At 39.9% G+C, this 16186-nt stretch overlaps 1 protein-coding gene across 1 annotated transcript in view; it reads right to left on the reverse strand.

Moving 5' to 3' along the window:
• Positions 1 to 16186, reverse strand: part of ARHGEF4 (Rho guanine nucleotide exchange factor 4) — a 232115-nt gene that overhangs the window by 191147 nt on the left and 24782 nt on the right. Inside the window, exon 3 of the mRNA XM_068953975.1 lies at positions 4023 to 4103. Coding sequence (XP_068810076.1) covers positions 4023 to 4103 — 81 coding nt within the window. The remainder of the gene's footprint in view (positions 1 to 4022; positions 4104 to 16186) is intronic.

A 16186-nucleotide genomic window follows, 5' to 3' on the forward strand; every position in this document is an offset into this window, starting at 1 on the left:
GCAGATAAACTTGCAATGAAAATGACAGTAAATCCAACTCATTCAGGATGAAATAAATTCTAGACACTTCCATTTCAAACTGGGAAAACTGATTCTGGTTTGTAAACTGACCAAGGTCATACGTGCATCTAGAAAAATAGCTGTGTCATCTGTCTCATTAAATTAACTAACAACCAATTATCTCATCCTAGGACCTTTTCATCAAGTAAACAAATCCATTTTCAGTTGTCTCCTGCAGTCAACTTTATTAGTCCTAAATCTGCTAATTTGTTTGAAAATTTCAAGTATCTCCATTTAGATGATATCTCCATGTAAGTAACTCACTGCTCCTATTTTCTAATGAAGGAAATGTTAGAGGAGCAGTAAAGCTGACTGTATTATCTATTTCTACACCCTACTCATTTTTCTGCCAGCCACTGCAGCACAGCTTTTTGTATGGCCTCTTATTCTCCTATCAGTAGTTCAAACCAAATAGAAGACTGAATCTGCCCCTGGTTTTAATCCATGCAAGCCTTATCTCAAGTATTAGTACTTGTACTTTCAGTTCTAAGGATCCCAGATTTCATAGGTAATAGCCACTTGGACAACCATTATGAAAATCAGCACTTAAAAACAATCTCATTTCCTCCACAACCTTTTCTGTATTACATAGGCTTGCATGGCACATCTCATCTTCGATGACAATTATTTCTGGAGCCCGTTATTGTAAGGTGATGAGAGCCCACACCTTCCATTTCCTGAAAATCAATGAAAGGAAGAGTATCTGGATATCAGGATATCTGATGTGGTTTCAGCATACATAACATATAAGACTCCACTGATACTCAGCACCACTCCAGGAAAATCTACTTGCTTAGGAAGCCTTAAATATAAATGAAACCATAATTTCCATATAAATCCTAACTTTGGTAAACCATAAATATCCATAGCAGGTTTGAATTAATATCTAATTTCCTTTTAAGAGGAGAGATATTTGGAGAAACTGTAAGTATCCGTCCAGACTTTCAAACATGAATACTAATGATAGGTTCTTAAATCTATACCAAAAGGCTGATGTCTCAGTTGTCATTTCAGTTTACCTATGGGACTCTGTTTTCAAACAGAAGCCCGTACTTACAGAAAGTTTAGAATTTTAAATAGGAACACTCTCCTACTCTATTCTTTTGTAATGTCAGGAATATCAAATATTCTCTTTGTGCTCAAGGGATTCTCAGTGTTCTTTGCAATACCTGAAGCATCTTTCCTGTTAAACAAAGGAGGTGAGTTGAAGCCATTCAGCTTTTGGAAACATTATGGTCCACATCTTCCCAAACACTTGCTATACCTTTCCAACAGGAAAGGATCAGTCACCTCCCATGTTAAAAGTAAACAGAAATGACTTCGTTATGTGAAAAACACCACGTTGTTAAGACTGTTCATAAGCAAGCAGCTGGTTCATAATTCAGCTGGTTTCTATAACTGGTTTTACATATACACAAGCTTGTTTTACTACTTAATTTTCCAATGAGCATTTAATATCTAGGATGTTTAAAGAATGGTATTCTCTCAGAGGGGAACCCTATGAAACCAGTTTTGCCATTCTGTCTTTTCAAAGGCAAGTTTGTACTGGGTGTTGGCTGGTATTCGTGTTCTTGTTACGAGAGTATAGAGAAGGGGATGCATTTATGCATCTGCAGCATGAAATTCCAGAGTTCGGCAGAGTATTTCACATGTACTAAACTGCCAGAGAAAATTGCATGCTGTTTAAATTTCACTCAAACAAAGAGACTGCATATTAATCACCTTTAATTGGTACATGCTAGAAAAGGACATAAGCTCACAAACAAGCTTCTGACAGCAAGTTGCTGTCAACTTTCCCCTTAACCTTACCTGGAATTAAAGGACTAGATCTATTTTTCACTTTTATTTGTGTTCTAAATTGGGCTTCTTCTGAACATAAGCCTCCCTCCAAGACCTCCACACAGAACGGCATGCAGTCACAGATAACAGCTCTCTGACTTGCTCCTCCCTAGACAGTGCAATTGGCCTCATGTGATGAGTTACTTTTAGCTAGAGAGGGAACATTGCCAACCAAGTGATTTGTGAATGCCTGCATTTGCAAGCCTGGGAAGCAAGGGAGCATGGTGGAATGAAGTTTCACTGGCCAAATGCTTCTACAGTCCCAAATTTACTGTCATTTTCATTGCAAGTTCATCTGCAGTAAAGTTCATTTATTTCAAATAAGAACAATATAAAGATATTCTTGTAAGTCACTTTTACAGCTAGGAAGCTTGGCTGCAGTTTACATTCAACACTTCTGGCAGCAGACAGACAAAAGCCAGATTAGAGGAAGAGGGAAAGATGCACATATGGAAACTGAGGTACTTTATGACTTTGAGAAGAATGTAGATGTAATAACAAACAGAGAAGAAGCAAGATGGGAGACACTAGACCATGCTTTTAAGTAGAGCAACTAAGCAGAGACTGACTGGATTGTAGCTGTCCCATCTTCCTTCCTCCCTTCCACCTAAACCCCCAAGGTGCTAACCACTGAAGAGCCATGTTCTCACTTGATCTTTTTCCTGGTCCCAGGTGATCCTTATCACCACATGCAGAGGCAGAGTAGAACAGTTTCAGTGTGATGGTACAAGAACACTTGCAAAACAGTTGAACTCTTCAACAGAGAGTTGAACAGTCTGAACTACTGCAGAACAGTTCAACGTATGATTAAGCTAGGAGGGCAAGAGTATTTATTATTCCAGAGAGTGAGAAACACAGGTTTTAACTCCCACATGGTGGAAAGAAATCAAAGGCAAGTGTCCTGTGTCCTGACTGAGTGTTCTAACTACTGAGCTATGTATAAAGGGTGAAGGCAGCATCACCTGCCTGGTCTTTCACTGTATGCAAAGCCCAAACCCATAAAAATATTGACTAAATAAAGCACCTCAGGTGAGATGAACAGAAGACTATTTAGTTTATGAATTCCACTATACGCTGAGGCACTTCTGGAGAACTTACTGAGCTCCCTGAGCTGACAGTAACTGAGCAGAAGCTTTGAAGATTTACATCTTTGACTTGGGTACTTATTGCTGCCTAAAACTGATCTGGATATAGCATTTGACTTCTACCTTCCCAATTGCTCGGCTTTTCCAAAGGGAAAATTGTTCCTCCCTGAATTGCTATGCTGAAACAGCAAACACAAAGACTACAAGGCGCTCAAATCCTGTGATGTGGGGGGCACAAGAGTTATACAAAAGGGGGTGAGTGCTCTGCCAGCATTATTAACCTTCACAAAACATGTCTACATAATAAACCTGGCAAATTAATGAAATAAGCTAGCAACACTGCCATCAAACATGGCTCCAGGTACAATGTCTGAGTCACTGACTTATCCAAGATCAATTCCATGCAATTTGAAAAAAGGAATCAGTTTTAGAAACTGGTAGTTTGACAGAATCAAAGACCACTTACCTTCAAACAGCTCACAATTATGCAAAAAATTTACACAGCTGCTCTGAGCTTTCGAGTTGTAGTTATTGTATATATGTGGGACAAAATCCCAGAAAGGGCTGAGCACTTTAAGGTTGCATTGTCTTCAGGTGAGTCATTAAATTACATGGTTATATTGTATAGGGCATGTAGTCTACTCTCACATAATTAAAAATCCATCGAAATTCAGTATCATAATACATATGAGGAATGAGTAAAGTTACAGTTGTATACTTAGTATTGTCCTACTTTGGCAGAATGATTTCTCCACAAAATTAGCTTTGCATTAAGAGATGTTCCTGGCATTTCCTTAAAGATACCTGTAAGAACTACAAGCTGGCACTTACTATAGGCCATGCTGAAATGGAAAGTTTTTTTCTGCACATTTTCTTGCAATGCTCAAAAATTCCCAGTAAAAGAAACTCTACTTTGTTTTAAACTCTTAGAACACAGATGATTAGTTCCAATCCCTGCAGATACACAGAGCCCCTTTGACTATACCGTGAATGAAAGCATGTTCCCAACTCAAATAGAAGAGCAGTGAGGCTCTGCACCTGGATGTGGAGCTGTCTTTTCTTAGAAGTAATCTCTTCTGTTTCACTGGCAGTCCTTCTTGCAGTACTTCCTTGGCACTCCTGTGCAGAGATATAGGAAGGGAGAAGAAAATAGTCAACTGGCAGCTGACCCTGAGGAAATGAGAAGCTGTCAGTACTATTGCTCTTCAATTCATCAGCCCACGTGAAAAAAACTTTCTTGAGTTAAGTGAAAATTATGTATATAAAATAGGGTCAAAGGAACATCATTGTTTGCAAAATCAAGCTCTGAAACATTAAGAATCACCAGAATTAAGACTACTTGTGTGACCATAAAGCAGTTGCCTTAAATATTATAATCAGTCTTTAATTATATAACGTAAAGGGTTTTCTGCAAGTCCCATGCTTCATTCAACACAGGAATGAACAATACCCACTTAATACCCAGGCATTCAGCTTTATCCTCACTCTTCAGTGCATGAGGAAGAAGAGGGTAGAGGCTACTGTGTTAGGCACCAAAATGTCTCTATAAAGCGTCTTTTGTGCCATGAGAACTGAGGCCATCCTAGCAGGGAAGAAAAGCACAGTCCGTGCTCCCTTGTCAGCAGCCAGCCATTGCACGATTCATGGCTCCATTAGGGAACCACGCAGGGTTTTCTGAAGGACAAAAGTTTCTGCTGTTCATAGCTCTGGCAACTGACAGGAACTCACTTCCCCACAAGTGCAAGCACCCTCCTGCTGGCATTAGAGTTTAACTGGGCCTCCTCATACCCTCTTATCCCCACCTTCCCATATTCCGACCTATCCTCAGTCTGTAGTCAACTGGAGATAATGGCACTGCCACTGCTTTGCATGCATCTCCTGATCATCCGACACCAGCCACACACAAACCAAGGGGTATCAGGCAAGTGTGAAGTCTCCAGACAAACCCTGAAAAGAAAGGCATAAGTAGCTGCAGGCCTCTTTAGCTCTGAGTGTACATCCTACTCTCAATGCAATGCAAAGTCTTTATTAAAACTTTGGAAATAACTGCAAACATGCAGGTTTGACATGAGTGACATCTCTGGAGAGAGAGGAAGAGGCCATAAATAAGGTTTTGCTATTTTTTGTGGGAGATGAATGCAGTGGGTGGAATTTTTCATCTCTCCAAAGAAAGCCTCCATGCCTGGTCTATAAGTGAAAACGAGCTCTGAGAGCACCTGATGAGAATGAAGGCCCTGCATTTGTGCTCCTATCCCCTAGGCTTATACTTTGGAGATGTCTCAGTCTCTTTATGCAGTATAATTGTTCACAGCATTCAACATAAAAACTTTAAAATAAATTTAATTTACAAGCATCACCAAGCTCCAACTTCCCTGAAGCCCCATTTATTTCTACAGGAAGCATTAGTGTTAGCACAAGAGACCTCTGCTGAATTCAGCCTCAACAAGATCTAGAGGAGCAAATCTCTCTCTCCAGAGAAACTAACAGTATATATACAAGAGAGGGCAGAAGAAGAAACCGTGAAAGAGATAAAAGACAAAAAGCAAGAAACACAATTAGAGCTTAGTGAGCTTAGTCATTATGAGATAGCTGGAGTTGATATTTCTCTCCCTTTCAAGAACACTGAAACTTTTGCCTCTGTCTTCAGTGATCACCTGAAACTTGTAACCATAAAAGCATACATCATTGCCACAGGGAGTGTGAGACAGGCTAGCACAGACACAACCCAAGTCTGGTAGCTGATTTCCTACTGCATCCTCCTTTGATCATTAGGAAGGCAGGATAAGTACTTAGCACTATCAGTTTTTCTTCATTCCCTATATTCTTCATGTAGTACTACACCAGGGAGCAACTGTCATCTATTTTTACTTCTGATCCTACAGTAGTCTTTCACCATAGGCTCTTTATGTCTAGACACCAAAGTGGTTCCATACCATTCACAAAGGGAAGAGATGCAGTGCTGAGCTCTGTGTAAATAGCTGCTGACTTCCTCTGTTCTCTACACCTTAGACTACAGGAAGTGTGCCAAATCTGCACTGAATGGAGCTCAGGGATAAACCCATTGCAAATACGTCTTTCTAATGTATTATTGGATTTTTAGAGCTTAGTCTTCTGCTAATTCAGAAACACAAATAACTAATTGTACTGTGTGTAGCTCAGATTAAGGGTGAGGATGGATCTTGTGGGGAATTGGGTTGGGAACACTGCTTTTGCTTTAATTACGGAAAGCATTCCCTAAGCTTAATGCCATAGGAGATGGCGTCTGTTTAGGGAGGAAATTACTAACAGAGTAATTAGCATCAAATTAGCCGCTGGCCCATCCGGAGCCAGGCAAGACTGTCACAATCCTTTCACCAGCTGCCCTCTCTTGGAAGATGGTTATGCAGAACAGCCCCATATACTGAAATGCTGGCACTATGTATGGGCCATGTGAGGGCCACAGGTGGCTTCCATGTTTCTGCTTCACTTCACTGGAAAGTGGGGCTTTGGTTATAGATGGGCCACTTGTGAGTAAGCCAAGAAAGACTAAATCAGCAGGAACTAACACTGAGCAAATACTACCTGCTCAGGGCAGGAGAGCTTTGCCATGCTGACCTAAGGTGGCTGACACCTCTTTAGCATAGCACCTTGCTCTATGTCACCTAGTTTCTGACAAGTGGGTAGACAGCACTTGCTGCATTTATTGCCAAGACTTCCAAACCTTTGTGCAGAATCAATGATAGCATGACTTTAAATTAAGGTCTCCATGTTAATCAGAAAGGGGCTCTCTGGTTGTAATAATAAAATCATAATAGCATCCAATTATTCTTACTGCCTTCTCTTTGAGTTTGGCTACATGCTGGTTGTATTTTGACTTCAGACAGACAGATTTTTAGCCCTCCTGCAGCGTTTATAGTAGTTACTGTATTAACTCATCTTGCCAGAAGATAAATACCTGGATGATATCCCATTTCAAAACCATGTGAATATCACCAGCTAATTTGAAAATATTTTTGTAGTTGAGGTTCTTAGAGAGAGTGCCCTAAAAATTAAATGAGCAGCTTAGCTCTCGATCCTGGAGCTGGCTCCAGGAGTCTCAGAAACCTGGCTGCCACACTTTTTAACTCCTTCTCATATAAGAAATACAAGAAATTAAATGTTTTCATAGGTCTTTGGTAACAGAAGTCATTTTAATCCAAACAATACAACCTCAATTCAAGTTTGCCTGAAGAACCTGTATCAGAAATATTGACTCACATAGAGGACATGAGGGACAACAGAAGGCTTTAGGGATTTCAGTATTAGATGTGATAGTGATTGCATAGACCTATGTGAAAACTGAATACAATATACATCATTTTTTTCCATGTCAGGACTGAATTCATAGAATTCAGAAGCATAACAACTTAGAATTTTGAAAAAGTAAACATGCAAGAATTAAAAAAAATCTGGGGAGATTCCAGAGCAAAAGGTAGTCAGCAGGGTAGTATCGCAATTGCGGAAAATGTAAAGTTATAACACTTAATTTTCAACAGACTACAGTTCCTCTGCTGAAGCATAGTTAAGTTCAGTGTGACTTCGTATACGTCTACTCAGATAAGATGTTAGTAAGCAATCTAAAAAATAACTCTGAAATACAAATGGAAAAGAAAGGAAGACAATGAGAAAGAACAAACACTCTGTTAAAGCAGAATAAGTTAGAGGCTACATGAGTAAATACACAATAAGTTACTGCTAGTCAGAGGGCTTGGGGAAAGAGGAGACCTTTTATTACATATATTGCTGGTAAAGAAAGTGCGAAAGAGAAAGCTGGTTCATCAATAAACAGAAGCTGATGAAATTAGCAACTGTAGAACAGCAGAGACATTGAAAGTTGTAAGTAAAAGCAAAAGTAAACAGTTATGAAGTGAAGACAGCCTTATAAATAGCTATTTATAAAGAACTGGTATAGAAGTTGGGAGAAACCTGGCTGCAGATGAGCTGGCTTAATCTCATTTATCTCTGGGTGTTGGAAATTAACAAGATAACTTCAACTCACTCACAAACATGTTCAAAAAGGCATGGGAAAGTCCTAGACAACTAAAACAGCTTATATTGTGCTGAACACAGCACAGCCGCATAAGTCTGCCATTCATCTTAAGTAGAATAATAGAGTAAACAAAGAGAAAGAAGTTCTGTCTAAACTATAGAACTACAAACAAAGCATGTTTATAAAGAACAGAATTGACTAGACAAGGATAATGAAGATACTTGCACAACTGCAAAATTAACATCTGAAAAGCAAAGATACTTGTAGCATAAGAATGCCTATACTATTATATGATTTCATGAAAACCACCACTGCTAATTAACGTCAGATTTGATGCATAAATATGTGCAGGAGATAAAAAGACAGTAAAATAAGGTTTGTAATACAAAACAAATTTTAAGAAGGTCTTTGAGAAGACTTCTGCACTTACACAGAAATATCTTGTATGTTTTCTGTACTTTAAATTATGATAGTAGGATAAGACCCTGAATGATAAACCAAGAAGAGAATGAATTTTAATATCTGGTGTGCCACTCATGAATTCGGTCAAATGGTTAAACCCAAATTATCATCCTAGAGATTGAGGCTATCCTCCACTGTTGCCTTGGAAAATATATAGCATTTCCAAATAAAGTCAAACTTTAAACTATTAGTCCCCAATTCTATATATTCTTCTGGTAAAGATAAGGCGACTACTTATCTACCTATGTTGCAAAGCACTAGCTATAAACACACCTGTATCGGCCCAGTTGAGAATTCTGCTGAATTTCTGCTGGAAATCCTGGCAGAACGTGCTTGCACGCTACCACTTCCAGCAGCGCGTGAGGGTGAGCTGGGGTACATCAGAGCACACAGGAGCTATCTTAGGAACTGAGCTCTTTCTCCTATTTAAGTGATTGAACCTGGGACCAAAGAGGCTCTGGACCAGCATCTTCTGGTAAAGCATTTGCAGCACCTAGTACGCCAGAGATACTGATCAGGTCATTTCTTTGTGTAAATTCTTTTGTCTTTCTACTTATGCATGGCTCTGCATTTTAACAATTTCTTCACATTTCTTTATTGTCATACATTTGTTTTTGAAAGTACATATCTCTTTCTCTACTATCTTCCTTTTCGTAACTATCTTGGGCCCTATCTAGTCACTACTGATTTCTGGACTATGTTGGAGGGCTGGACCACATTTGAAACCGATATCCTTTGTTATGAACCTTAACATTAACCTGTGATCTATTTATCTAGCTAAGATCTATTTTCCCCCTAGCTTTCCCATTGGACTCCATATCAGCATATACTACTAATGACAGATTTTGTTGGACTCAATCCATTAAACTTATGAAACTCTTCATGAAAGAAGAATCATTTCACATACAGGGCAATTCAGGAAATTGTTAACACATTTCCCATTGTTTTCATTCATTGAGACAAATCCTATCCACTGGCAGTTTCCAGTATGTTGCTTGTTTAATTGTTGGAACAGAGAAACACTATAGAGCAGTTTAAGATCAGAAATGTTTCATCCAGTATGAACCATGCAAAGCCAAAGATTAAATTACTTGATACTAAAGGTCAGTCATTCTGTAATCTTTTGGAAATGCGCATGCTTTATGTGGCTACAGAGTCTTAAAAAAACAAAAATGTACTGATCTACTTAATATTCCGTGTTTCCAGCCGGGGGTGAATAAGTGGCATTATTACTAGGAGATGACAATGCTATAGTAGCCCCTAATAAAGGGGCATGTGTCTCCCACAAGGTTCAGAAGTTCTGTTTGCATAAGGCAATTCGAAATGGAATTAGGGTGGGCCCCCAAACAGTGTACCGAGTAAATGAGGAAAGGAACTAAAGGCAGCATTAAGAAAAGAGGGCAGAAGTGGGGGTTAAAATGACCAGCACTTCCAGGAAAATGAGACTTTGCATACTTGCTTCAAACAAGAGGATCTGGGCTTATTTGAAGAATGCCTGGAAAAATAGTAACATGGTAATGCAGCTGTGTCCACAAACATAAGTATGGCAGGGTTTGTATGGAGAGGCAATGACTTATTAGACTAATTGAGATAGTTTGAGGAAAAGAAGGAAAGCTTTTGGGTATATGGGCAGGTACCCAACCCTTGCCTTTTCTCAAAGCACAGGGTTTTCCTGTTTCTTTTAACCTTTAAGTTAAAACAGGACTAAATTTGGAAGAATTATTCAGTGTTATAGAATGTCATAATAAAACTCTTTTTTGATATCAGGAGGATGTGATCACATTCCCATCATATGCTGCTTTCCCACAAGATAACGGGATGGTAATGTGATGATAATGTTATTCTGCTAACAGACTAGGATTTCCCCTGAAAATATAGACGTCCACTTTCAAATAAGAAAGCCTAGGTCGTGAAGCTTCTGCCATCAGAGTAACAGAAGCTTCCTGTGTGGTTTGGGACTTAACTACATGAACACTGCAGAATTCTGCTAGAGTCTCACAGAACTTCTTGGGCCATATGTCCAAACAATCTAAACTGAAAGTATTTTACTCTCCTGATGAATGCAGCAATGATTCTGTCCTTTCAGCATTCACATTTAATCAAGTGAATTAAATATTCCTATTAGTCTTTTCGGTGGAAAAATTAGCACTACCTACTCCTGCTGTTTATTGAGATGCTATCTCCAGGTATAACTCATAAGAGAACAAATAGCTTTTTCCTTTACTGCTAGTAAGGCTTCCATGCCAAAGTTAAGAGAGTGTGTGAATTCATATGTTAGCTCTACAATGAATAAAGTGACCTCATTCCGTTCACAGAATCCATCGTAACTGTACCTTCATCCTCAACCCAGCTTTTGGACCAGGATCCGACAGCATAAAACAGAATTGCTGATAACTAAATGGAATTTTCACAAGGAGCACTGGTCATCTTAAAAGCCAGCAAGGAAGAGGTCTTTTGGCAGAGCTTTTCCAGTTGCGGAGCAAGTACTCAGGGACAGGGGCAACTATGCTGCCAAGTATGACAAAAATCGTTTTCTGAGCTGCTGAAAGCCTCTCAGAACTTCATGTTTCCAAGGGAACACCAAGACACTGAGAATCATCAGGCAGCCACTATCTTATTTCAATTACGAATCAGGCTCTAGCTGCTGCCTAAAGAGAGCGCTGGTAAATCAGCAGAGCACAACTGTTTATACAAAGTGCTCCGAGCTCTTCACAGATGAAGAATAAATTACGAGGTTGAATAAGACTGGGTGTCTTGTCTTCAGCTGGAGAGCTGAAGATTAGCAGGCATCTAGTGTAAATTCCAGTGAGTATTAGTGCTGGGGCACTAATAAAAATTTTCCAAAAAAGAATCATAAAAAGGCTTCTGCACTGAAGTCCTACAAACAACAGTGAAAGTCAATGAGGAACAGAGGCCTCTCTCATGTATTTACAACAAGTGGTATTTCCTCTGCTTTGATTTTCCCTAAATCAAAATCGGCATTAGCCAGAGAGCGTTTCTGACTTTTCTCACATGGGAAATGAGTAAAATTATTTTTCAATTTGAAAACAAGAATTGTTTCTAAAATCTTGGAATAAAGTAGTCTCTAATTTTGCATCAAGCATCTAATTTAGAGATAAGCGTTTTTCTGGACTTACTTCACATGAGTAATGTCCAATGATAGAAAAGTAAAGTATGAAATCAAAAAAATTGACACTAGTTAATGTTTAAATACAGGAGGTTCAGCAGAGATTTGGTGGAATCTACATTGCTAGAAGTACGCAAATCAAAATCTGATGTTTTTATATCAGATTTACCACACATTTTTGAGCAAAATTTTACAATGTTACAGAGGAAATAAATAATTAAAACAGTTTTCAAATCACTCATCTAAACTATGCTTGGCTAACAAAAGGATAGTAATCTGAAGTTTAAAGGCTCTAAGATAATTACATACATACATATTTCATCCTTAGGCACCTTGGAATAGCTACAATAAAAAATTATGAAGGGAAGAAGGGGGCAGCAGAGAAGCGCTCTGGGCAAACTCTGCACTTCCAGCTACCTATATCTGGTTGCCTATCAGTCTTCCAGTAGAAAAACTGACTTTCAGCAGGTATTAGGTGAGACACAACATCAGGAAACGTACCAAGAGAAACATGCACCTGCAAGCTGTCTATGCAACTTCTCACAGGCAGCAGCAAGAACTCCTGTAACAGCAGCCTGCTGTGCTTGCCACCCAACAGCATGGCTCCACTGCAGGCAGGCTGCAAACTGACTTGAATGCTTGGCATGGTGGTGTCCTGAACTGTGGGACCCGGGTGCCCCAGAAGGTGGCCCAGAAGGAAGCTGTATCAGCAATCTTACAGTGCATATGGCATTAGAGGCTAGCTGCACTAGCAGCCCCAAGGCAGCCCACAAGATGCAGTATGGATGTACTCTAAGCAACCCAGAAGTAGGGCCGCATCTCCTGTGAGGATTACTATAAATAACAAGTTCACATAGCTTCCATTATGAGGGGTGGGCAATTAATGTAAGTTAGCCTTTTCATTCCAAACACTTCCACGTAAACTTCAGCATCTTCTCTTTTCCTGCTGACACAGAGGAAAGTGGGGATAATTTCAGAAATTACTGTCTATGCTAGGAACCAACTACAGATACAGAATGTCAGTAGTCTCCATCCACCACCTTTCAACTTAAGCGCAATGCAGTAACAAAAATGAACAAATTGGATGTTAACCCCTCCGCTACATACTCACAGTAACAAACACTGACTCACAGGAAGAGTCCTAGTGAACAGCTGTGACAGTGTGTCATGTTTCCATAATCAGACTTTCTTGCAAACATTCACTCCTCTCAGACACTACCTCTTCCCATCTATTAAGCATGAATAACCACAGGACACAGCTGGCAATTTAGACATTCTCTGACCAAGGACATTTAGCAGCAAACATGTGCAAATGCACTGACTTACATTTTTAATATGCATCAATGCCCCTGTGTCATTGTAATTCGCCACACTTCCATCATGGGGGTTTAGAAATGCTTTTCAGCTGACCACAGCTGATCCTGCTGAGCCTTCACTGCATCATGTACCTTGTCCGCTGCCTGAGTTTGGGTATTCATGACTCGGACAGCATGTTCAAGGGTAGTGTGCCAATCATTTGGATAGATGCCAAGATTGTTGAGTTCAGGAAGCAATGAGCAAAACCAATCCACACATAAATTCGTATCTGTGGATTGTTTAAATGATGCAACCTCTTCACAAGCCTTGAATTCGGGGATGGAGGGGGAGAAGAGGGGTGGGCAGGAAATAGCAGAAGAGGCTAAATCTTTGTACAGTGTTACAGCTTGGCACTGCAATTAATCTTCCCTTTGTATATAACTATTGGCTCGTGAGTTTCAATGAGTGAGATTTATTACTGAGACAAAAGAATCCTATTTGACATCACAGACTGATGATGTCTTTCAACACTGTTTCTTCAGGATTTAAGTTGTACTGAATTATTTTTCATGGATAACAGACTTCTAGCACGTTACTTTGATAAAAGACTTTGGACGTCTTGAGATTTAAGAAAGTGTATCAGTAAAGAAGTAAATCCTGTACTTGTCTGTCACCTCTTCTACCTGACTAGAGGTGGGATGAGGAGGTTCACATTTGATTCTTTAAACAGCTTTACAGTCACACTATGAACTGAAGCTGGCTCATAAAGGCCTTGCATTACTGCAGTCTTTATGTCTGTATTATACGGAAATGTTTCAAGTGATAATCTTTCTGTAGTCATTGATACAACACTTTTTAAGTCTACACAGATGATTTTATAACGTGTCAACACGCAGTAAGCAAATTCCCTGCTACATGAAACCTTTAGATCACAAACTCAGCAAAGGCACTGAGAAAGGAAAGCAGATTTCTCACCACAATTTTTTTGCAGAACCAAAGGGCATGACTCAGTTTCCCTTCAGTCCTTGGGAGCACAAAGAACCCTGGCTTGAAATCTGAGCAATAAAATGAAGTTAAGTTCTCCACTCATGGCATCACCACAATAAGCTCTTCATTAGCCAGCACTTCCCGTCAGACTGTTAAAGGGGACACAGGTTTACCAACAGCTAATCCTTGATAATGAAAAGTTTCCAACAAAGCCCTCTTTCCAGGGAGCTGGGGAATTTTCACAGTAGCAAGAAGTGAATAGACAAAGTGCTTTAGGAAACCTGCCAAACAGTAGCTCATGCACTGGAAACAAAGACCTGCAGTCTTTGGGAACCTAAAGAAAAAGTACAGTAGTGTTTTGAGTTGTTTTTTGTCATCATAGTTAATTTTGTCTTCACTTTCTTTCATATTTTTTTCATGAATAGTATTCAGATTATGAAATGTGTACGTATTTGTCTCTTAAATTTCACTTACACATAAAAAACAGTTTCTGCACTGCCTTAGCCCATTCTCCATGAGAGATAGAGGTTTCCTTTCTTTGCTGTGGGCCTGTTCTGGACATATGCCACTTTTCTTACTATTGATCCCTAAGCAACTGTAACGCCACTGACTGCTATCCATTCATTTCCTCAGGCCTTTGTTTTATTTTGCTATTTAACAGACCGACAATTGGATCTTTTCCTTTTGGGGTCTATTTTAAGAAAGCTTTGTTTAATTAGATGCAATTAAGCATTTAAGATCCAACATAAGTATTTTTCCTTTAAAATTGTAAGGGCAATGCATATTCTTTGGATTTAGTTACAGGAAGTCAGGATTTGAACATCAAAACATGAAAAATAAAAGTTATGTAAAAATCTTTTCTTTTTAACAGAAGGACAGGGCAAATTAAACTTGGAATGGCTAGCTGAGCAACCAACTCACAAGGGCAGAGAAGCTGCAGGGCAGAAAGGTTCAAGTACAAGCACACAAGGTATGTACAACCTTCAGTGCGCAATGGACTTCTGGAAGGACCTTGTCACCCTTCCTTCCAATTGGTGAAGAAAGCACACAGACAACACGGCACATGTATGTTGTACCTTCTCATAAAAGAGTGCAAGGCACTTCAGCATGCATCAAACAGTTCTGGTCATTCCTGCCCTTATCTGCCTATATCTTCATTTGTTCCTTCCAAAGGAGTGTGTGTGTGTATATATATATATATATATATACACACCTATATATGCACCACACATTGTGGACTCTGTTAGGAGCAACTGTCTCTCAGTCTTGTGTGGACGGCGGGGTAGAGAAAGGGAGCGCAAAGATACCAAGTATAACCCAGCCCCAAAAACCCCTGAGACAGAACTACAGTGACATCTGATGGCTCAGGTTCAAGTCTGAGGTTAATTATGCTACTGCTCATGCTGCTTTGCAGATAGACAACTCCATTTTCTATGGCAGTCAGTTACAGAAGGAGCTTTTACATTGATACCCATTCAGGTCTAATTGCTATATAATCCAGCAAAATTAGCCGGCTCACAAATTCAGGCCAGATACTCTGGGCTGTGTACATGGAACGGTTTGCCTTGCAATGGGCCATCTCCCTACAGGCAGCCACCAGAGGGCAAGCTGTCACTGCTTACAGTGCCAGCACTGGGGATGTCTCTCCTGATGACTGCTTCATGCTTTCCATTTTTTTCAAATACATCTGAATAAATGTATTTTTGGACTGAGCTTGGAAGGGCCAGTAACAAACCAATGCTGGCTAAAGGGGACAGAAAGAAGAACCACACATCAATAGTCACTCCAAGTCAGGCTTCTGGAATGACCATACCTCAACACACGTGGTCCATTCCTTTTCTAAAAAACATTCCCGGGAGGCTCAATGAGTTTCAAATATTGTCACTTTCACTATTTCTAAATTAAGGCACTAAGTCTTGCAGTGAAAAAGTAACAGTGAGATCCGATTGAAGCGTCAAGTACTGAAGATCTGTCATCTCTAGCCAGTGCACAACTGTTTTTTGGGCTGAGCCACCAACCAAAACATGGTGCTGGTGGTTCTGTGAGGCTTCCCCAGGAATCACCATCAAAGAAGCACAAGCTTTTGGGAGAAGGTCTTTCATGTGACAGTCTACTTGTGTAGCAATCTGTTGATCTCTGGGCTGAATCTGACCCGTCACCCTTCTGAATGTTTCCTAGCATGCCCTGTGGGTGTATAGGTGCTTAGTCTTTCAGTTCGCTGCTTTATCTCCACAGTGAGGGAGGGGACCGCAATCTCTTCTCAACAGAGAATGGCCAGCAGAGTGCTCCAAAAATGGCATCCAACCTGCAGCTATGGAAGGG

This window comes from Struthio camelus, chromosome 9 (assembly GCF_040807025.1).
Source record: "Struthio camelus isolate bStrCam1 chromosome 9, bStrCam1.hap1, whole genome shotgun sequence".
Classification (NCBI taxonomy): domain Eukaryota; kingdom Metazoa; phylum Chordata; class Aves; order Struthioniformes; family Struthionidae; genus Struthio; species Struthio camelus.